Source organism: Temnothorax longispinosus, chromosome 5 (genome assembly GCF_030848805.1).
Source record: "Temnothorax longispinosus isolate EJ_2023e chromosome 5, Tlon_JGU_v1, whole genome shotgun sequence".
NCBI lineage: Eukaryota > Metazoa > Arthropoda > Insecta > Hymenoptera > Formicidae > Temnothorax > Temnothorax longispinosus.
In genome coordinates this window covers 15,376,082-15,399,512 of record NC_092362.1, presented here as the reverse complement: position 1 = coordinate 15,399,512, position 23,431 = coordinate 15,376,082, and the positions used below count along the sequence as shown (strand labels likewise).

General features: G+C 40.0%; 2 protein-coding genes across 2 annotated transcripts in view; both read right to left on the bottom strand.

Moving 5' to 3' along the window:
* LOC139813616 (neo-calmodulin) overlaps positions 1-5,797 on the bottom strand; it is a 46,692-nt gene extending 40,895 nt beyond the window's left edge. The window contains exon 1 of the mRNA XM_071779199.1: positions 5,329-5,797. Within this exon, the coding sequence (XP_071635300.1) occupies positions 5,329-5,367 (39 nt within the window). The 5' untranslated portion in view covers positions 5,368-5,797. The remainder of the gene's footprint in view (positions 1-5,328) is intronic.
* A 1,463-nt stretch (positions 5,798-7,260) lies between these two features.
* LOC139812540 (broad-complex core protein-like) lies at positions 7,261-21,628 on the bottom strand. Its single transcript, XM_071777416.1, has 2 exons — positions 21,494-21,628; positions 7,261-18,321 (listed from the first exon to the last, which is right to left on the bottom strand). Exon 2 carries the CDS (start codon positions 18,305-18,307, stop codon positions 17,963-17,965), a length of 345 nt encoding a protein of 114 aa, XP_071633517.1. The 5' UTR covers positions 18,308-18,321; positions 21,494-21,628; the 3' UTR covers positions 7,261-17,962.
* Between the last annotated feature and the right edge of the window lie 1,803 nt (positions 21,629-23,431).

Below are 23,431 nucleotides of genomic sequence, written 5' to 3'. Positions count from 1 at the left end.
AGAATTTTTTAAATATAAGAACGAATATATATGTAAAGGATAAATATATAATTGAGTCTCTGAAAATTAACATTGTTTAAATTTCGATTTATGTATGACAAACTTTTGAATTGTAAAAGATGCGCAGTTTGGAAATCACTGATCGCGAAAGAGAAAATGCAAAATAGATAATCAGAAAGCAATACGTAAACAGAGCCAATTGAAGTGCACGATTGAAGCTTCGAAAATGCAAGAAAGCGCACGTTATTCATCAATCATTAAGAATAATTATTGAAAATAATTATTAATAGTTGGGAATGAAATGTTGCTTTTAGTTAAATTAATTACTCAGAGCTTATACGTAAACGTATTCCATAATAAAAAATTAAAGTAAATTTTAAAAGCATAAGTTGGTTAGGATACATTAGACTGCGTTTGATCTGCATAAAAAAAAAATACGTCAAATATCTCGTATGTATACGGCGTGGCTCTGTAGATATCTCTTATAAAAATTTAATACTGTAAGTGATTATTTGGCTAGTAATTAATTACTTATTTTGAGTATTAAAATCATTAAAAACAGTACTTTTAATACTCAAAATAAGTACTTAATTAATCACTAGCTAAATAATCACAGTATTAAATTTCTGTAAGGGATGTAGATGAAAAACATGCTGAAGTAACTGAGATCCTTGATTATATACGAGTACTATCTTTTAGTTTCATGCATCCTAAAATATCATGCTGCGAACTACAGGCTAGATATAAGATACCGCATATTATTCGAATTTTTTTTTATCAAAGGTCACAATAGTAGAGAAACGTTTCTAACTATAAAATCTTCTCTTCAAATTACTCAGCTCAGTGTTCCTCAATTTGTCCTTATAGTCAAAGATAAAAGATAAAATCAATGCCGTGTCTTTGCAATTTTCTTCTGGCGTTTCACGACGTGTAAAAAGGCGTAGGAAAAAAATGTGCCTTTACACCGCGACAGTTGAGTAACACTGATCTATAACTTCAAAGGTCGACCCTGGCACTACCTACATTTTTTTTTATGGAACTCACTTGGCGCAAATGAGGCGATTATACTACACAGGCTGTTCTGCGTACACCGAGTAGCGAGAGCTTTTAATTATCTCTCCGCATTTAATATAGGCGGATATATATTACTTAGGCTGATAAGATGCATTACGGCGATCTATGTCGAGTCTTCGTCAAGGACGCGGCGCGTTTCCATGCGATTTTTCAAAGGACCCCGCCTCCTCGAATGCATGTATTATATAAATTGCATATAAATGTGGAACATAAAAATCCTAGAAATACAAATTGCTTTATACAAATGATGAACGCAAGCGGGTTAACCGAATCCCGTGGAGTCCGGAGAATGATTACGTTACAATAACTATAATCAGACGTATATAACAGCTCAGCAACGAGATCTGCTCTAACGTCTTGAAAGCTATGACCTATGCGCTAATAGGGCGGCGAGTTACGGCTCTCTAATTCCAGAACTAATCTAGTGGCGCCTAAGCTACAAACGACCCAAACTTCTTCTTAACTTTAAAGTACCTGCACGACTGTCGGTCCGCGATGCGCCTGTACAATAGAAACATAAGAAATATAAATTACATATACGGCCGAATAAGTTCAGGAAGAGCTAAGCGATACCGCTGAATCGTCTATGAAATTAATCAAATGCGACGTGATCATATTATTATTATTTAATTATGTCCGTTCAAATTATTATTGATTTTCATAAACTTCATTAAGGCGAGAGCCCATATTCGCCATTCGTATCAAATATGCATTCTGACAGTTTCATTTCGTTGACGCTACAACATTAAGTTAAAACCGAAAATCGAATGGCTACAATTTTAAATGTTATAAAAATGCATGTGAAGATCATACTATAGGCTTTCAATAGCGAGTCGCAAAATGCCGAGGCGTTTACTATATCTGTTGTAGGCCTAGCAACAGGTGGGCTGTTGTCCTTTAGGCCAGTCCGATACTTTATATGTCTCCGTATATAATTCATAAGCAGGAATGTATTTTAAACTACCGTGATTGTCAGTACAAACGATCATAAAATGATTTTCCCCCTTTTCAAATGGAATACTCGATACGCTTGTAATATCGCTGCAATAAATTCTAGCCAATAATCGGATTACCGCGAAAAGTGAAAAGTGAATTTAACTTTAAAAATTCCAATTATTTGAGTTATATAGAATAATCTAGTTTGTCGATGATACAATAAGATAAATCTAAAAATCACTAGTTAGCTCCCATAAAGGTTTTGATTATAGTAGTCAAATATTTACCGAATATTTTGCACCATTTACATTTATAGAAGTGCATTCAAATGTTGAATACGATACACAATACACGATACAGTTAAAGTCGAAATATGCTTTGAAAAGAACGAACAGACCGTACGAGTAAAAAAAGGCGTAACTGGTATATCGACTATTATCTTTGGCTGATGGTATCCTCTATCGTTTTTATGTTAATCGATTCATTGACGTACGCAATGGTCCTCATTTGCTATCGCGATCGAAGCAATATTCCCGGCTTTAATTTGGTTCAATATAGCGTTATCGATGTACATATTTCTTGCATCGTAACGTACGAACAATTACTGTCCATTATTGATATTAACACTATGCGGCGCCAATATCGCGTTATAGCCGCACACTTCGCAGAGCGGAAATCTCTGTTGTATGCCATAAATTAACATCGAAACTTGGCTGAACGAGTGCCAGCCTTGCTGCTTAACAAATGTGTTAGTCGCCCTTTTATAACCTTTTCCATTTAAAGGTTGCCAAGATTTTATATTGCAACGTGCTATAAATAATCACATTGTCACATAAAAATCACTTTTCAGATACTTTACCGTTTAAAAAAATGACGAGAGAAAATAAGATAAAAAACCTATATCGTATATAATATTCGATGGAATGAATCATGGAACACCATGGAATGAATTAGCGTGTATGTAGTGTGTCTCAGACTAGATCCCTTTTTGAATTTGTTTCACAACCATCAAAATAATGTGAAAAGCTAAAATAATAGTAGTCATTGAAACAATTGCCGCCATCAACGCTATTTACGGTAAGAAGAGACATAGACATTTCATGTTTAGTTACGGTACATATACAATTAATTAAACGTGTCTCCATCAGAGGAAGATGTTCAAGTCTATTTCTCTCGTTGCGAAGGTACTGAGATCATTAGAAACGACGCCGAAGGTCACGTCCCGGATTACCACGTACCCGAGAATCCCATCAGCCCTACAGCTGCCTGGGAAACTGAAGGAAATCTATATATACGTACGGGTGTGTGTGTTCGTGTGTGCATGTGTGTGTCTGTGTTTATGTGCGTACGGTTAGGATTCTCGTCTCGTCCTTCGCGCACGTCCTACCTGCCTGCTTTTTCCCCGATATGACGACTGGCGGTATAATCCGCCCACTATAGTGAACGTAGAAAAAAAAGTCGAGTATTGCACGTCAACTGTATTGTCATTCGACATCAAAGTGATACGAAAAAAAATTTTTATTTAAAATTTTGTTCAAAGGTCGATCGAGATTCGGAGCAAAAAAAAACCTGGTTACATTTTTATTGAAAATGTGCAATGTACATTCAGGCAATCTTACGACGTAAATGTCGACGCGAATATTCACGGTATATAACTTTATGACAGTAAAACAAGATATATAGTCGGGTTTGCAAAGTCTTATGAAAGTTAATTCGATTCATTATATATTCATTTATGTTGTCACAAAAGTTGCATAGCATATGATTAGAGAAAGTTCATCCGTGAAAATATATGTAGAATATAAGATGTCAATTACATGTAAAATATCTGTTTTATACATTCCGTTATTAATTTTTATTTTCAAAAGATAATGTGTTTCTTTCGTGTGTTTAAATTTTATCTTTTTTTCTTTTTATATCTTACGTCATAAGCTACAAACAACTTTGTGACATATATCTGATATAAAAAGATATGATATCTCACAATATAAAGATTATTAAATTTTTGGATACTTTGCATACACTGTATAATATTTTCTTTATGAGAAATTCCAAACTTCAAATTCTTAAATCTATTTCTTTCAAAATGACAATATCGTTCATATGCCCTTTTCAACATGCATGGGCGTTACGAATTTGAAAAATTGAATGGGAGTGGCAAATTGAGCGGACTATCGACCGCGTCGTCCACGATTTTATCGTTCTCGGCTGAGTCCAGGAGGGATGTGATAAATCCGTGAATTGACACCGCGACAGGAAACTCGAGCCTCACGGTCGTGCTGTTGGTTTTCTCACCTCTTAAGAAACGGCCACGTCCCTACGTCTCGCGAAGTACCAGAAGACAACGTTGAGCTCCGGGCCCTGAATAAACGGTGCTTTCAAAGCTTGCGCGCTCGACGCTCGAAATCCGAGAACGTTTAAATATATAACGATCAAATTACGCGATCGTCTCAGGGTGATCGAGTTGTTCGAGTGTATCTTCGCGCGAGGTCAACATCTCGGTTTCTTCCGTTACTATCGATTGTCCGCGCTTCTCGTGTAACCGTGAAAATTTATTCGGAAGGCCGCCTCCTTTTCGCGAATAAAATTTTTCCATTAAATTACAAACTTTATTGCTAACTTCGATCGTTATTTGAGCGCGCTCGCGCTAGCTCGAACCTTGTGATAGATTCACTCTCCTATCCGGAAGGAAACTCATAAATATTAATGTACCGAGCGATACGTCGCATCGATCTCCGTCCGCGCTTCACACAATCATGCTGTTGATTAAAATGAAATTCCGTAGGAATAGGTACCTTCCACAAAGCGTACTTCATAAAGTAGGTCAAAAGTATAGCAGTAATTATTCGGTATATAAATAATATTATTCCGTCCTTTCTCGATTATTTCCTAATGAATGTAAGACATAAAAAAAGCGTACATCGAAATTGATATACATTTTCGAAGTTTCAAATCTATTTCAGAGATATAAACCAATATAATATTAACTTTTCTTCCATTTCTTCCACGCTACTTTACGTTAATTGTCTTTTTATAAAATATTATGGTATCAAAATCAAAAAAATTCGCAATCAGTATCATATCAGTTCTAGCAATTTTCAATTTCTAATTTATTTTTTAACATTCTTATTTGGCGCGATCGAGGAAGAATTCTATCCGTATTTCAATCGCGTTTCGATAACGAGGTAATTTCCCATCGAAAGTACTCCACCGACGCCTCTCGAAAATCATCTCTCGGCGAGGCGGCGGCGGTGGCGGCGGTGGTGACAGTCAGCCATTGGCAGGTGAAAACGGATGTGCAATAGAATCTGTACTCACCCGGCGCATCACGCGAAGAGAGAACGAAGATGTCTTCATTTTGGTGGTAATACTGGCAGGTTGCTACGAGATGTAAATCGGGACGGTGTCCAGGCTCGCCTTCCTCCGCCAGCGTCGTCGTCGTCGCCGTCGTCGCAGCTCAGACGGAGCCGAAGCCGTTTCTCCCGCGTTCCGTTTCCGCCGTTTGTCGCGGCGCGGGATCGTCGTCGGTGACCCCCCCGCGATCCGTCCGTTCTGTGCGACCCGGATGTCAGCCAGAGTTCGCAGCCCGGAACTGGCGAACTCGGTTCTCGTGGCTATCTCGCGATGGGACGGACAAAGTTGCGGGAGTGCGCGACGCGGAGAGAGAAAGAGAGAGATAGAGAGAGAGAGAGTGAGAGATAGAGAGAGATAGATAGAGATAGAGAGAAGGGTGGCTCTCAGGGATGGCTGGAAGCTACAACTACAGGTGGTCGCGCGTTGTTGACTAAATCTTCGCGCCGATCGTATCTGTCTGCCCCTCTCTCTCCTTTCCGCGCGCTCTTCCTCTACCCTTCCTTCCTTTCTGCCCCTGCCACTTGCACCTTCCCTGCCGCCGCACCCTACCCCTCCAGTCGATTTCAATTCCGCGCACACCCTCACACGTGCGAGCGAGCGCACGCGCGCTCCCACGCGATCTCCCCGATCTTCTTGCCTTCCGTTGTTTCCCTCCTACGTTCATCCACGCGAATGTCTTAAAGGCAAATGGAAAATAACGAATCTCGATAATTGAAGGGCTCTTGGACTCTCCTCGATAATTATTCGCGTAAATTGCGCGTAGGTATCTACGATAATAAAGCGATGTCTCCAAGACGAATTTATGAACATCAATCGATTAGCACTAATCAATAAGTTACTTTCGTTTATCGGTAACTGAATCTCTCGTCAGTCATACGGGCATATCATCTTGGTCTCGCTATGTTCAAGCTAGGATCTAGGCTTAAGGTCAATTAGGAAAAGGGCGGACTAGAACGAGGTATACGGCTATGGCTACGTTAGGGGAACCACCCGATGCTGCGCTCGCGCAAACTCACCCCGGCGCCATACTACTGTGTCGAGGATTGCGCCCCTCGTTCAAGGCCATGAGACTTCATGGTAAAACCGATGCGTCGATATTTCGTCCGTCGCTCGACGGGTGGAGACGTGGTCTATATTCGCGAAAGTTGCAAGCAGTTTATGTCACTCTGTCACTCACCTTTTTCATTCGACACTTGGCTCTACCTTCAATTGTAGATCGCGAATGTGACAACTGCTACGTGACTTATTTTAGTTCAAATATATTATTTTAGATCGGTCTAATCGAATTACTTTTTAAATTATAGCTTTACGCGATTACTTTTATAATTCACGTTACTTGTAATGTGGTTTGATTTATTATTTTTAATAAGAAAGGTAACGAAGGAAGATAAATTACTCCAAACGTACTTATCATAGTTTTAATCCCGTGAACTCATCCCAAATATTGCTGACGATAGTCATTAGAATTAGGTTATAATTAATATTAATATTAGAATTATATATAGTAGATGTACGTAATTAATAATTATCGGATTGGTAAAATCCTCAAATTAGCAGATTACGTGACAGATTAAATCTACTTTAAATCTCAGCATTCCTAAACATTTTAATTCGTTCTCATTTACGTTAAAATAATTTTTTCGTGCATTTTGAGAAATCAAATAAGTAAAATTATTTTTGTACTTTATATTTCGAATTATACATTTGAAAAAATTATTATATTTAAGTATTAACGCAAATATGAAAAATACTTTACCTTTAAATAAATCCTTTTTCTCACTTTGGTCCTTCTTGGGGATACAAGGTATATCTATTGAAATTAAATACGTGGAAAAATATTTATTTTCAATAATCTTATAGAGCAGAATCGCTGGAAGGAGTCACAGGTTTGATCGGTTAATAAACTGCAAGTTTATTTGCAATGTTATGTTACACGGATGGTATAACGGCGATAACGGAACAATATGTGTATATGTGTGCGCGTGTACAGCGCGTGCTTGCGCGCCCGCATTGTGTGTACGTCTCTGTCTGTGTACAATCTATCTATACATATCTTTATATCTAATATCCGCACTCTGTAAAATATAATAATAATATAATAATAATAATAATAATAATAATAATAATAATAATAATAATAATAATAATAATAATAGTAATAATACGGCGAGTTTCGCGCTCACATGCGTCGTTCTATCACTCGTTCCCCGGTGCATTTTCATGGGAGTCCGTCGCATACGAACGATGCACGTGTTGCTCGTAGCCGCATTAACATCCAGAGACTGGTGACAAAATAGAGGGGAAATAAGTACAACAACAACTATTGTAGCTTATGATGAGAAGTATATCTTATTGCCGAGCCTCAGACGCGGAAGATTATACATCCATTATTTAGATAAAATTCAGGATGATCCTCATGGGTGGGAGGACGGGCGGTGGAATTTGACGGTCCTAACGAGCTGTACGTATTAGATTTTTGGCAGTGTCGTCTCGCTTCGGGCCCGGCGGTGGGGCCGGAGAAGCTTCGCATTTGTGCGTGGATCCCTTGTCCCGGAACGAATCCGGATTATGATTTCGCGGAAGCGTAAAACGTAATTAGGCTCTTTATCGGATAGGCTTCTTCGGAGTGAACGTTGTTCCTCCTCGAGCGGGCTCGATTATATCGCGAATGTAGACGGAGGTATCCGCCTGGAATATACCATATACCGCTCGACGGGGGTATATGTACCCCGTATATGTACTAATTACGGAAGTTGTTACGCGGAGGTCGGTTGTGTGACGATCACGACGGATCTCTTCGGCTCGGAGACGCGTGACGGAAGAACGATCAGCGAGGGAAGAAGAAGAGATGCATGTAATTCACGGGATAAATATATACACGTGTATCTGTTGTGCGTCCTGTGATCGATTAAATTATATCGCAGGAAAAGACGTAGGAGATACAAAACTTCTGCCCTCAGCGTTCAAATGATGAAGGATACTACTCTGGTTCTGGGTCACGGTGTAATCACATATATATATTCTTGTATCTCCTACATTTTCTGAACCGATCAAATTGATCATCCGCTTAGAATTTAATCTGCATATGTCGTTTAAGAAAAGAAAACGCTTGTGGATGACAGTCGAAGCGATCGTTCATTCTGTACGATCCGGACGCAGACTCGAAGTAAGGATTGATATCGGTATATAATTTCGCTAAGTTCTCGCTAGACACAAAATGTCGCAAGCCAGCAAAGTAGACGCGCGTTAACACAATTATCGCGACGACTGTACACAATTATTATCTATATACATGATCCATGAGTTTACACAAGTGCAAGGTACTACCACGCTACACCTCTCCCCTCTCTCTCTCTCTCTCTCTCTCTTTCTCTCAGTCTCTCTCGCGCGCTCTTTCTCTCTCTTTCTCTAAATTATAAGTGCGACAGACAGACGGACAAGACATGTATTGTAGCGAAAAGTGATTGTAAAACTCGAAAGGGTCTGAGGCCACGGCAACTGAGGTATCTGTGAACAAACGCATTTTCACCGTCGTTGATTTAGTTTTCGTGCATGCATAGTATGATCGACGGATCCGGGCCGTTGTCACATGCACAACGGAGCCTCTTTCTTTTTTATTTATTTATTTACTTCTTTTTTTTTGTTCTCTTCCATCACTTAACGGCTTAATAATTTGTCGTCGTTTTTATCTTCGTTTTGATATCCCTTAACTACCGGTAATCGTTCCCGTCCATTAAATCGAAGACGCGATTTTTTTTCTTTTTTTTTTCTCCTTTTTCTTTTATGTATTTGTATTTCGTTTTGTACTTGTACTGTTCAGCAAGGCAGCGTGTTGCACTTTGTTTACATTATAATTATAGTCGGGCCGTGATTGTCCACCGAAGATTCCACAACGTCGCGAAATTGTGCGGGAATTCTTGTCGAGAAGCGTTGATCCGTTACGTAAAAACTTAATACGGATTCATGTTGACGGCGTCATTTTCTATTACAATTAAATCGCTTCAATGAGTAAGTTGACATTGATACGATGGGATGTAAAAAGCGTCGGTGCAACTCGAATCTCGATATAATGTGCTGCGAAATAATTCTGGAAAACCAACGCAGCTTGCAGCGATAATAAAATTATAAGCTTAATTGCCCAGGGGAAAAAATATTAATAAATATTAAAAAATTGAATATTGATCGCCACACTTATTAAATTTAGTAAAATTAAAATTGTTAAATTCCTTTTCTTCAATTAGCTAAAAATAATATTAGACGTTAAAATAAATATTTGTTTTTTTTTGCAAATAATATCCTTGTTTAAGCGTTTATAATCGTAATGAAAAAAGGACTACACGTTCGAACTTCGCGTCAAGCCTTGCGATTTTCTCACTTCTCAGGTTCGATCCGAAATAGCGTAATTGTCTATTAATTATTCATTTGACTTTGGACATTATGTCAAGGTTCGAGTATGGTGAAGAAACGCAAATACGAAACGGAATGTAAGAAGCAGAGTCCCACGCTAGAATTACTTCTTTCGCGATAATCTCGTATTTCCATTGATGTTCTTCAACCCTCCTTCAAATATCAATAGACACGAGAATTGAATCTGAAAAGGTAACCGGTAAACGAAAATCGCTGTGATCTGTTCTTGCAACACGTGGATCCTTTTGCGTTCTACGACCCGCTCTACATTTCGACAACTTATGATCTCTGTGACGATGATGCAACTAAAATTAAGCTTACAATGTAGCGATAAAAAGGGATCGATACCTTGTCGCGTGCGCGTCGGCGAATATTTTGCGACACGAGCGGACGTCTCTTGTGCGATTCGCGAGTCGCAGTCTATATACGTCGTGACTATGTATCTCCCTCTTTCTCACCTCAAATTTGCGAACGAAATACATACGTCACAACGAATTTCCGAATAAATATTACTCTTTATGATAACTATATCGATTATGTGGCGGTAGCGGTATTAGCTGTAAAAGATAATTGCAGTGGTGAATGGCGATAATAGCAATGTAGTACTCATAATAACAGCAATAGTCATAATAATTGTAATTACTATAATAGCAGCAATAATATAATAATAATAATATAATAATAACTGTGATAATAATAATAATAAGTCAATAAGATCCCCTAACACATTTAAACAATCGGTTTTGTAAAACGTCATAATAGAATACGAAATAAAAATAAGGATCTGAGAAATTAGATATTCTAACAAAAGTGTCTATACAATATTTATCCGTACATAGTGCAACATAACGTACTGTCGACCAGTCCTCGATATCGTACACATTCTATGAACAAAATTTAATTAAACTATAATCTTATAATAAACGTATCGATATAACAAAAATTATCGATAATATTGAAAATAATAGTAATGTAGCAGTACTAATAACAATAATAACAGCAGCATTAATCATAATAATAATAATAGTAATATAGAAACTAATGTATTGCTCTCTTTCTCTCTCTCTCTTTCTCTCTCTCTTTATCTTTCTCTCTTTCTCTCTCATGCTCTCCTACTAATGATATTTATAATCATAATTAATAATGATAATAATAAAATAATTATAGCGATGAGAAAAATGATTGCTATTGCCAATGAAGATGACGTTGGTGAAAACTGTGGCGGCGGCGGCGACGATGACGATGACGGTGACAATGAGATAATCATAATGATACATAAAGCATAATATATAAAACTCTCTGGCGATGAATTAGAATACACAAGTATCTCCTTCTTTCTCTCTATAATATGGGTAGACTCGCGGAAGATATGTTTAATATACGTACAATGATGTCCATAATAGTATCAGAAATAACGGACGTACAATGCGTAAAGCGAAGAGATACGTAACTGCTGTGGATGCGAAGTCTCTTTCCAAGCATCGCAAGAACTCTGTTTCAGCTCAATTTTGCTCTCTCTCTCTTTCTCTCTCTTTTCTCAAAAGAAAAATTCCGTTACATTTTTCTTTACTTCCTGTACGGATGGACAGAAACAAATCCACAGCTATTACGAGCCCTTCTCCGTGCCTATTACGTTGTATGATACATTAAGAAAATAGCGCATACCTCATTCGTTTACGCTCGTGCGACTTATGATTCGATTACTCGCAACAGCTCGTACACGCTCGACGTTCCTCCTTAATCTAATATGTACACAGATATATCGTATACATATACGTATACGTACACACATACATATACATACACATATACACTTCAATTACACGTTGGAGATGTGGTCACGTGGATTCATCTCTCTCTCTCTCTCTCTTTCTCTCGCTCGCTCATTCGCTCAGAAGTACACGTATGTACATTCAAGGGTACATCGAATTCTCCGACGTCGTTTCGTTCACTGAACGACACGACGACGTATGACATTTGAAATCTCGCTAAGTTCCCATTGGCCCGAATAATTGGATTGGATGGTGAATTGACTGTAGACGGTGTGTTGTGCTGCACTCGTCAGATATTCGTCAAGCTTAATGGCGCATCACGCGCATCATGCATTACGCCGACATAACGCATGTTGATGCAGCGACATAATGATTTTGTCATAACATAACAAAATGTGTGATATATGTATATATGTGTACCGAGATATATATATATCGTATGTAACAAACTTTATCGCCATTAGTGCGACCTATATACGTTTCTTTCGAATATCTGACTGGTGAAGCAACCGTCCCCGTATAGTCAAACGGATTTAATTAATTCTTTAATTATAATCTCGCATTGCATATTCGATAAGAACGACATGAGGTAATGCCCTATGTACATAAAAAAGAAAACAAAGTCGACAGTTAGCAATAAAATTTTTGGTACAAGTAGAAAAGATCCATACTATGTAAGTTCTTAGTTATATTGAGCGTAAATAACCAACCGTTATTAATCCTAGGTTCTCTTGTTGATACGACAATCGTCATTAAACTGACACGACATTTCATCTCTAAGAACTATCGCACTATTAGTTACCCATTAGACAGTAATGATATTTTCTTTTTCTTAGCGTTTCACCATTTCTTTTCATCTATTTTTTTTTGTAATTTTCATTTCTTCCGATAAATTTAAAAACTTTCGTAACAATAAATTTACACTTAAGATTTTGTTAATATTAATTATGGCACAATTTAAATATTTTATTTAAAGTCTTTTTGAAGACATAATAAAAATAAATCTAAGTAGTCTTTCTCCTATGCACGACGTTCTTTCTTTTTCTTTAATTTCATATAATTACATCGCTATTTCGTTTTATTGATTAGCATTGACGCGTTTCTTACATCTCTTTGTTTTCCTTTTATAGTTCCATTTGATCCCCCTTTTGGAAAATAAAATTTCTTTTCTCTTTTCGTTAAAACCGAAGAGTGTTCCTAAACAATCGATTTACAACTTTCCCGGACTCTCGTGATATTCCTCATACTAGAATTATATGAACCGCTATTGTCAATTTAGTATCGGCTTTCCACAGCCATTGGCTTACCACCAAACCAAAAAGTTGCGTTTTCACGATAAAATAAACCATGGAATTAAACGAAAATAATTCAGCCGAAATCTCGATGGAAACTTATCGATATATCATAAATGCGACCTTCGCGATTCTATATTTTCCAAGGTAAATACCACTCGCGTCGGAGAAAGTCTTGCAAAGTTTTCTCGATGCTCTCTTTGGTAATATAATATCACATAATGAAAGAAAACTTTAAACCAATTAAAAAAAAACAGGAAAAAATCTAATCAGTCAGTTCCTCTAAAAGTAGGAATTAAAAACGAGGAAACTAATAGAAATAAATTTGAGTCTTTAAATAAATCGACGATTAAAACGATTACAAAAATCAGCCTTCTCAAAAGTAAATTCGCGTATCAAAGTATTCGTCACAGCGCCAGAAAGTAAACTTGACCTCTTCAGTTATATCGATTCGAATTACGCCGAAGAACCCGTTCGTCGAAGAATGGGTGACTAACTTAGAAGTGGCTTTTTCAACGGGTCAAAAGGAAGCTGTTAACAATGCGGGTATGGCGAACACACCGGGGTGTGCACGCACCGGAAGAACGGTCCTGCTTTGAATGGTTATATGGCGTATATAGCCTGCTGACGATGAGATTGCACCATTTTGTCGCCGGTCGAGAGTTCGCGCAAAAACGCGTAATTCTAATTGAACGGCAACTGCGTGGATCGCAGAGAGAGATGCTGCGGTCTCTCCGTGCGGTCCTCGATGCAGCACGCGCGTCGCACCCCTACCGCCGTGACAATGAATCCTGCTGAGTTACGCGGTCAGTGTTGTAAAATAACAGTTGATCGGCCCTCGCTCGCGCGAAGAAATGCGCGGTTCCTTCACATCTCTCTAGCACGAGTACGTACACGCACGAGTTGTACACAGGATGCGAGCGAAAGATAACGTTTAGATAGAATCGAATAATATTTTCGCCGCGTGTCGCTCCTTCTCGCGATTTTTCGGGAGTTTTTCCCGCTTACGATAAACCATACAAGACGAAAAGTGTTTCATATATATTAAAAATCCCCAAAAGATCTCCACGATAATTTTCCACTTTTTTTTTTAAATCGTACCTCAGACATATCCTAATGATTAATATTGATAATATTTCTCCTCGACGGGAGAGACGGGGCGCGTACCTATCTAAAATTTCGTCCGTGTAAACGGTTCGGGACCTTGGCACATTCCGATAAATAATCTATAGTCATTCTCTGTTTTTTCCTCTCGTTTTTTTTTTCGCGTTCACGTCGGCGTGTAATGGGTCGTTTACCCTGCAGCAGTTCGCATGCAGCTCGTGTGCATGTGGACCTGTACAATATATGTGAGCGATCACATAAACACGTCTACATACACACTCGTGCGCGCATACTTATCCACCCAACACGCGTGTGCAAACTGCACTAGACGTTTACACTAGACTAAAGTCTATCATGCGACGAGTGGCAACAGTTGATCGTTCGTGCGTCGTTTTAAATATACTTATCACGTCGTCTTAGTGGAGAGAAAAATATATTCCTCGACCTAATGCACGGATCTATGAAATTTGGAACTGCGTGTGACACAAGATCAAAGTTGCCGATCGAATCGAGCTTGCCCTTGTCACATCCATCAATTAATAAATAAATAAGTCGAATTTAAAATAAACGACGCATTTTTTCCCTTAAGATCGATAAATCAATCAGCGGTTGCCCGACACCCCGTTCTTATCCCCCATATCTCGAAAATTTCAAAGCAATAAGATGAAATTTTTTTTCCCGATACAGTTTCGCCTCTTACAATACATCGTACAACACCGAACATCGACATAAATTCCGTATACTTTTTTTTTCCATTCACATAGCTTTCGTAATCGCGCTAGTATACCAACCGAAGAACATCACAGAAATTTCCCGACATTATTTAATAATCAATTATTAATTTCCTTTCTTTCGTCGCTAAAAGAGTTTTTTAAAAGTACGCCCGGCGATATCATAATGTGGACAGACATACGCTTTTTTTTAGTCTCTCTCTTTTCGTCTTTCGTCGAATCGTTTGATGCCACGATCCCCGATATCACAGAATCACAAAAATTTCCGGAATGACTAGGATTTTCTTTTTTTCACTAACCAATCGCGCATCCTTAGCTCAAAAAATGACTTTTTTTCTTCTTTTAAGAAAAGAGGAGAAGAAAGACAAGAAATGTAAAATCTCGCGGCTTCTCGGCCGCACTTCGTTCAATCGATATGCCCTCCACATTATGCCCTGGCCAAACGTCACCGATCGAGAATCGGTCCACTGATTTAAGAATGTATACGTAATAATTATAAAATCTCTCGGTAGAGATAGCTAAATATCTAAAATCGTATATTTTTTTCACAGTATACTTCACACTTCGAAGATATGTTTGGAAACTCGTGCTTACCCTTTTCCTTTTCTCCCGCGCATTTTCTTCTTCTTTTTCCATCCCCCTTTAATCATTTCGTCCGGCCACGAATGAAATTCGAGGCAGACCGTGATCCTTTCCCGCCGTTTCTGTTTTTCCCCTTATTCCGCGCTTCCGTTAAATATTCCCTTTCCGATACTACGCATCCTAAGAGTTAGACGTAGACATAATTTATATTTTCCACGATAATTTGTACTTGCTCGTTAATTATTATGGCATTTCCTTTTTCGCCTTACAGATAAAACATCAACATTTTCTCGTTCTCTACGCTGAGTTTTAAACCTGAATATGTTACGATGAACAACTTTTAGGGTTTCCTCTTGCTTGTACATTTGTTAATGTGGATATATTAAAGTTCGAGGTGCAGAGCAGTGCTCCATAATCTCTCAGTGAATTGAGGCTACTTCGACCGTTTGGAGTCCGATTTGCGGAAAACGCTTTGCGACGTAACGGAAAACAGGCAGACGGAATGTAAACGGAACAATTCCCCCTTGGCTTAATTGACCCGACTGATTTTCTTGGTAAAAACCGTGCGTTTGCAGAGATAGCTTGAAATGCTCGTTAAAAATGCGAAAGGCGATCGGGAAGCGGGTTGTAAGCTCCGCAGCACTGCTCCGCCCATCCGCGAGAGATACCTACGTAGGACTATGCCGATTTTTATAAAATCTGAACAGGAGAATATCATCGTTTATCGATGTATCGTACGAATATAATATATTTACAGCTCAAAATATTACTTTTAAAGAGTTAAAAATATAGTTTGTATTTAGCGCATACGACGAATCTACATATACACGTTAAGAACCCATGATATATCTCTACCACCTCCGCGTCTATACACGCTCTCCCGCCTTTCTCTTCTCTCTCGTTTCGTAAAACCGATATCGTCCCCCCCATCCCCTGCCTTCTATGCTAATACGACGAGTTCCACGTCGATTAGCAACACGTCTCGACCTCAATTGCCGCCGTTGCCGCGATCACTTTTCACCGAATTGACGTCACTTTTGCGTGCGTTTCGAACGCGTCGGTGCATCCTCGCGCTTTGTTTCGCCTTTAGGCCTAAAGTCGTCGATTCGCTTCGTCTTCCCCCCCACGCCCCCTCTCTGTCCCGTTCAGAATCGATATACATACGCGTAAACGACCTCGGCGCGTTCGCGGTTCGGCCGCGTGAAAGTGCATTCGGCATGCACACGCGCGTACGTAACACGCACGCGGAATCGGGACGTGTGGGTTTTCGACGTCAGATTCCCGATCTCATTCACGATTCTCGCGATTGTGGTTTCCCCTCGGTTTCTCGCCCGTTCGTCCGCCAATTCGACGTTTTAAACGCCCAACGGGTTAGGCGCATTTTCGTTCGACGTGAAAACCGTTAGGCGCGCGTCTCGAGAGCGCCGATACAGAAGAATTCGTAACGTAAATTCGATCTCGGAAACGATTTCCGGAAGACTGTTCCCTCCCCAAACATCCCGTCTTAATTACGCCCTTTTTCTAATCTTTCCGCTCGGGTGCTTTTTGGACAACGTTAGCTAAGAGAAAAAAATAAACTCGCGGCGGGATAATGTCGTCCTCGAAAACGCGTCGTCCCACGCGTAGATTCTCCGCTCGAAAATTTGCCGGGCAGTCGGCCGTTTTGGTCAACTCAGTGTCACCAGCATCCTGATCGCTGACAATGGAATGTGTCTTTGTTTCGCGCACTATAAATCTTAACGTTCGAGCCTCCTCTTTTTCCTTCACAGTTTCAGTCGAATTACAAGCTTCTCAGTCAAATTGTCCTTCTTTGGATTCATTGCAGTCTTGACGAAGAAAAATTACAACGCTACATTGGCGAGTCTAAACTAGAAGAATCGCGCGCTTGCTTTCGGTGGACCGACGGAAAAGCGAGGGGGAAAACTGGGAGAAAATGCCGAAATGACTCGTCCGCGATTCGGGATTCCATGTACTCTCCGCTTTCCTCCCTTCTCTTTAATCCGTTTCTCATTTAAAGTCTTACGATAACCGATCACGATAGGCATTATGCGCTTCGCAGATGCGCGTAATAAGGATAAATTAATCGTTGAAATTACGAGAACTTTGCCGCAATTTAACAAGAGACTGAATTTCCCTCTTGAATTTACTAATCTCGATTTAGCGATTCGCAGTCTCTTCTCCCGAATTACGAACCTAAATACAGCGTAGACGGAAAAACAAGATCTCGTTAATCCAGGTTGCTGCTAAATTCACTTCAATTCAACCAGCTCGTAATATGAATCGCATCGATCTCGGTTAATTAACTCAATCAGCGATTATCCGCCCAGTTCTGGTTTACCAGTAACGTAGATAGAGGAATTGTTTAGAAATGATCTGTGGTCTGTGCTAACCGACTTTTGCGCAAGTCGCAACTTAAGAGCGTGGCGCGATTTAATTAAATCAAAGTTCGAGCTAAACGACTTATTGTGTGCTGCTCAAAGCGGCACGGGAGTATCCCGGATACGCAAAGTAGTACTTCCATGTTCTCTCGATAGTCTGGCCTTGATTCTCGGGTTGCGTGCCCGACGATGTCAATCGAGCGATTCGCGCGAGAAACGACGACGATAGCAGCGCGACGACGATGGCGACGACGACGGCGACGGCGACGGCGGCGATGACGACGACGACGCGGACGATCCGGCACAGGGTGACTTTGATTTTTCCGACGTTTTCATTGCGGTTGCTGCTGCATCTGCATCTGGTGTTGCATGCTACCGAAGACGTTCTTCATGGCCGAGGCCTTTAGAAGCCGCCTCAGCACGCCGCTGGTGCCGCGGTGCTGCAGGCTCTTGTGTGTCGTCAGCGAGTTCTTCGTACGGTACGTACGGTTGCAGAACTCGCAGACGTATAGCGTGTCCGATTGCTCGTGTTTGTCCTGGAAGTGGCGTTTGAGGGAGTAGTAGCATGAAAACGTGCGACGGCAGTACGGACATTCCTGAGGCTCGTTTATGCCACCCGCCGTGGGTGGTGGCATTCGGTACATGACAGTGGGAGGCGTCGTCGGTGCCGGATGCATCCCGTTGCCCGTACCTGAAACGCATCCAGATCTGTATAAGATCGCTCCTCGCGAGAGTTATCCACAGTTATCCGTCAGGATTCGGTACACACGTCGAAACCGGTATAATTTCGATGGGAGTTAATTTCACAATGCTATAAACACGGGAAATAGAGATCTTTACGCTGTCGACGTATAAGATGCGCTTTTTCTCTCGCGTGTCTAGCACATATGAGATTAGAGTCGTCGAAATTATAATGGCTTCGATTCCTCCGTTAATTGCTTCGTCTTATAGATATTGTAAGAATACGATCGGCCATCATAGTGACGGTCCGATGACACATTGGCAAGGTGCATCGATCGATTAGAAGCTCAGAGCTGGCACTTCCATGTCTCGTGTGAAGGCTGAGCTAGTTTCATCTTAAAAACACACTACATTTACTCGTTTAATTGCCAAGTATAAAAAAAAAACAGTTCGCTTTTAAATTAACTTAGAAACAGCGTTAAAAGTGTCGAAATTCAATTTTCAAAAATCAATCCGATTTAAATCGTTACAGCTAATTTACATCGTACTTAATTTTATAAGCAATACGAATATTATAATATGAATAACGCGTAATGTATACTAAACAATAATTTACATAATTTAATATAGCAAGAATCATACAATAATGCATATTAAACTTGGAATTACCAACTCTGATTTATCAGTTTGAAAGGAAAAGAATTCAGAATGATGAAGTTGTGTAATCGCAAAGCTCTGTATAGATAAATTAGATAAATTTATTAGATAATAATATTCTGCTGTTGTGAATTTTATCGAGTATCCAGAATGGGACACGAGATGCCAAAATATCCCAATTGAGGAAGAGGAAAAATGAGAGATGGGATAAAGAAAAGGATCTATGTATTATACCGCGTGCATCGAATTAGTGATTAGTATGCTTTAGCGTATTAGAACCAATCCGTTGATAGAAGTTACTAACGAGTTTGTGTAGTGCGACATATTATACAGGTGCTAAAAATTAAGCACACGCTACTTTTATTGTTAATCATGTCATTAATCGGATGAATGATAAATCTCCAAAGACATGTTAAATAGTCAAAGATTGAAACCGAACAGTCTCAAGCTTTCGCGATCGCACAGGTATATAACGTCCTTCGCGTTAAGAAACTTCACGATAATTCTGGTTATTCGATGTTCGCCTAAAAAAGGGGCGATTTCGTATCGGTTCCCGAATTTATAAAAGATGACAACAGAAAAGCAGAAATAATAAAAATGCTAATAAATAATCAGAAAAAAAACAGTCATCCCCAATAAACGTAAAACGATAACCAAAAACAATATTAAAAATTATATCGTATTTCTAGCGTACAATGTTCGCCTAGCGAGAATTCATTGACGAATGTCGCTCTCGCATAAAATCCTAAACATGCAATTTCTGCCAATCGTGGCGATTGCATCGAATCGCCCCAATCTCATTTCAAATAATTCAATTCTTATATCTCTCCCACCGACGTATCGCGTACTCTCTTCCGATTCAACGCGAGGATTCAACAGTATTAACATAGAAAAATAATCAAGAAATGCGAATCAAGACAAACACGTAGCCAAAGCTACAAGCAAGCAGATAGCAGGCGGACAATCAGATGGACATGCAAACAAGCAAGCAACGAGTAGGATGAGCAGGATTGGTAAATTGACTGAAAGAAAAGAGATTGTGAGGAGGCACGAAATGTGGACGTCACACAAACAGAAAAGAATAAGAAAGACGTAGATCAGTTAGGGTCTTCGTAATAGATTCCTGTCTCTCGGAGAGATGATCGATCATTCTTAATATGTTAGCACCCAAAAGTTTTTTAATTCACCGTGTCCATCTCTACCTATTCCCATGACTCTTTGCATCAGAAAGTCAACTAACGTGTTATTCCAAGAAGATGACAAAGATTTAACAGAATTATCAACAATCTTGCAACTCACTAACAGAGTGTAGCAGTTTTCAATGTTTTTAGTATTGTGTAATGACTTCGATAATATCAGCGCAATGATTTTTCTTTATAAAATTTTATACTAAATCTACGCAGATGAAAGAATTGTTACGATGAAGTCTTCGACACTTCAATTATGTGACGTTACACATAATAGGCTGAAATAGGAAGTAATAATTCCGTCATTTTATCCCATGATGACCCTATTATAACAGTATAATGGCAGTAATATTTGCGCGACCAATATGAAAGTAATATGAAAGCAACAATAGCATTCATAATCACTTTCATTTGCTACGTATAACGTCACAGTTGAAGCGCCGGTGTCTCTGTTATATTAATGACACATACATTTCCCAAAGAATGCGAAATGTCCAAAAGAGTTGTAAAATACCGAACGTTCGAATTGTCTTTAGCAAGACTTTCCAGACTTCTATCTCTTTAGCAGACTTTTGAAAAAACCTATCCGTATTCATGTTGTTATCAATGCGCCGATGTAGCTATGCGGCATGCTGCTTTACTGATGCATCGGGAATTCGAGTCACTGACAGCAGGTATAACGGACCGGCGAATACCGGAAGAACTCGATCAGCGGCGCGTACGGTACCGAAGGGGCGCGAAGGACGACGGGATAAAAGGAAAGAAAGCAGTTACGCGAGCCGGGATGCGGATACGACGATGCGCGAGACTCGAACCGTAAGGCGAACAAGAAGAGAAAGAAGGTCCCGCGTGCAAGTCGAGACCGGTTTCTCGCCGTGGCATGCACCATTCGCGGAGTGCCGGTGCGGAACGAGGAGGAAAAGGAAACACAAGCTTTCCGTACGTCGGGACAACGACGCGACGGCGGGGGTCGTCCGACCGAGTCGGGGAGAAGGACGATGTATCTTTTGACGATGCGCGAGATGGAAAAAAAATTTAGAATGAGAAATAAATCTCAAAGAAGGCGCGATCCGGGAAACAAGCGTGCGCGTTTCGGTATATATTTGCGGATATGTACCTAAGAAGGAAAGAGAATATAAAAAATAGATACTGAGAAGTAGAGAAAAAGAATAAAAGAGGAAGAGAGGGAGAGAGAGATAGAGATAGAGATAGAGAGAGAGAGAAAGGAAGGAAATGTGTACTTATGTTTGTTAAGTCGTATAGGAGTGAGTTTTGAGAGACTATGTTAAAAATCTTCGAAATGCTGTGCGCCATAGGTGTGTTTAGCGTGGTCCCTACCTTATCTAAACCTTCAAAAGAACTTAATGTCAATGTCGCCGGGCCTGCTCTTATGATAAGTATATATATGGGTCATCAGGGAATTACGCGAGCAGTACACCCGCTCGCAGATGACGCATCTGTACTCCTCCTGTCGTTCGGCGTGTTTGTCGGCAACGTGGCGTTTCAGGGATGCTTTGCTGCATAGTACCTTGCCGCACAGTTGGCAGGTGAACAACTTCTTCGCTGACTGGGTGTTCAGAGAGTTCAAGGTTAGCCCCGTCATAGAGGTGAGCACTGAAACACAACAACGCACCTCTCATGCAGCTGCACACCCCCACAACACACTTAAACCCTATACCACGATCGCCAAGAGAAAAAAAAATTACGGCCGCGTACGCGAATCTCGCTCGAATGCTCCTTTCGGTAAGTAGTGTCGTGCTTGTATCCGCTCGACTATGCTTACGTGATCTCGATCGTGCGGTTCCTTTTGCAGCTCGAAAACGGTAGGCGCGTATCTATTTATAAAGCTCGTATCTTCGGAGACCGATCGGAACAGTTTACGGTCGTCCGTTCGTTATGACGATCAATATCTTGTAACAGGTACATAAACGTGACAGGTATCATAAATTTTTATTCAATTACGAAACTATTGTGAATGTTCCACGCTCAAATAATCGTACATCATTAATATTTCTCTGCAAAGTTTCATTTTATCTCGTTCTTATTTATCTCGCGATAAATCGTTGCCAAAAGCGAATATCTTCGCGGCGATTTTAATCCTCTTACATCGCGCTTGTAAAGAATTTGAAGAACAACGTGTACGGGTTCGAAATTCATTTTCAACTTAGTCATAAAGATTGGAGAGAAATTTTTGATAAATTAATTTTGCAAATCCGACGATCAGCGCGTGACTGTGGGGAAATCAACCCTTTTCTTTGCTGCCGCGATCTGCCTGCTCGCCTCTTCGTCTTCACCTTCTTCTATCTTCTTCTATTGGATCACGCCCCGCGCATTAATCATTCCATTAAAAACGAGACTCGCGTCCTTTAGAAAAGCAATTATGCGCGTTACGGCACGTCCTTGAAAACAAAAAGGGGGGAAGAACCGGAAAGATGTGAAGGAATCGACGGCGCGCGCTGTTTCTCTTCGTGGAGAGCGAAGTAAGAACTTTCTTTAACGGCGACTTTCCTCTCCCCGGCCTTCTTCGGGACCTTCGGTCAGTGCTAATGCGGAAAGAGGAAACGGGACAAGAGGAGGCGCACGCACATGCATGAAATTATTCACATACGCACACGCAAAGTACACGCATGATCACACGCACGGGGCGGGCGGCACGCCGAAACGTTTCGCACAAGTGTATACCATACGTGAATGTGTGCATGTACGTTCGCGGGAGGAAAATTGCGGGGAAAAGAAGGCGGATGACGCTGTTTTATAGAATTTGTGCGTTTAATTTCTCTTTCATACGCGAGAGATTCGACTCTATTGTCATTAACACGCGACATTATACAAGTCATTGCGCTCTGGTGGCTCGAGAGAGTTGCGTTATTGCGATCGTGGATTTTCATACGCGCTACGCATATTTTTCGATGTGTGTCCAAAATGTGTTCCAAACGATTGTCGATTCATTTGTTAAATATTCGACGAACATGAATGTATCGCATTATGATGCCGTAATAGATAGTATTGTTCTGTTACATGAAATTAGAACAGTCTCATGTCGGTATACGTTGTCTTACACATGTTACGTGGCATTTTTCATATTTCGTGTTTTCTTTCTTATTAATTGAATCCATCAATAATTACCTCAGAATAATTTGTCATTAATTATTCAAGATCCTAGCAACGTATCGCTCTGCTGAAAATATAATCTCATCTTAAAAGATCTTAAATAATATCACTTAGAGAAATAAATAACGACAATAAAAATTTGAAAGGGGGAAGGCAGGAATGGGA

Bases quoted from the DNA above. Each gene is read 5' to 3' on its own strand.
- LOC139812540 (XM_071777416.1), bottom strand. From the start codon at position 18,307: ATGCATCCGGCACCGACGACGCCTCCCACTGTCATGTACCGAATGCCA.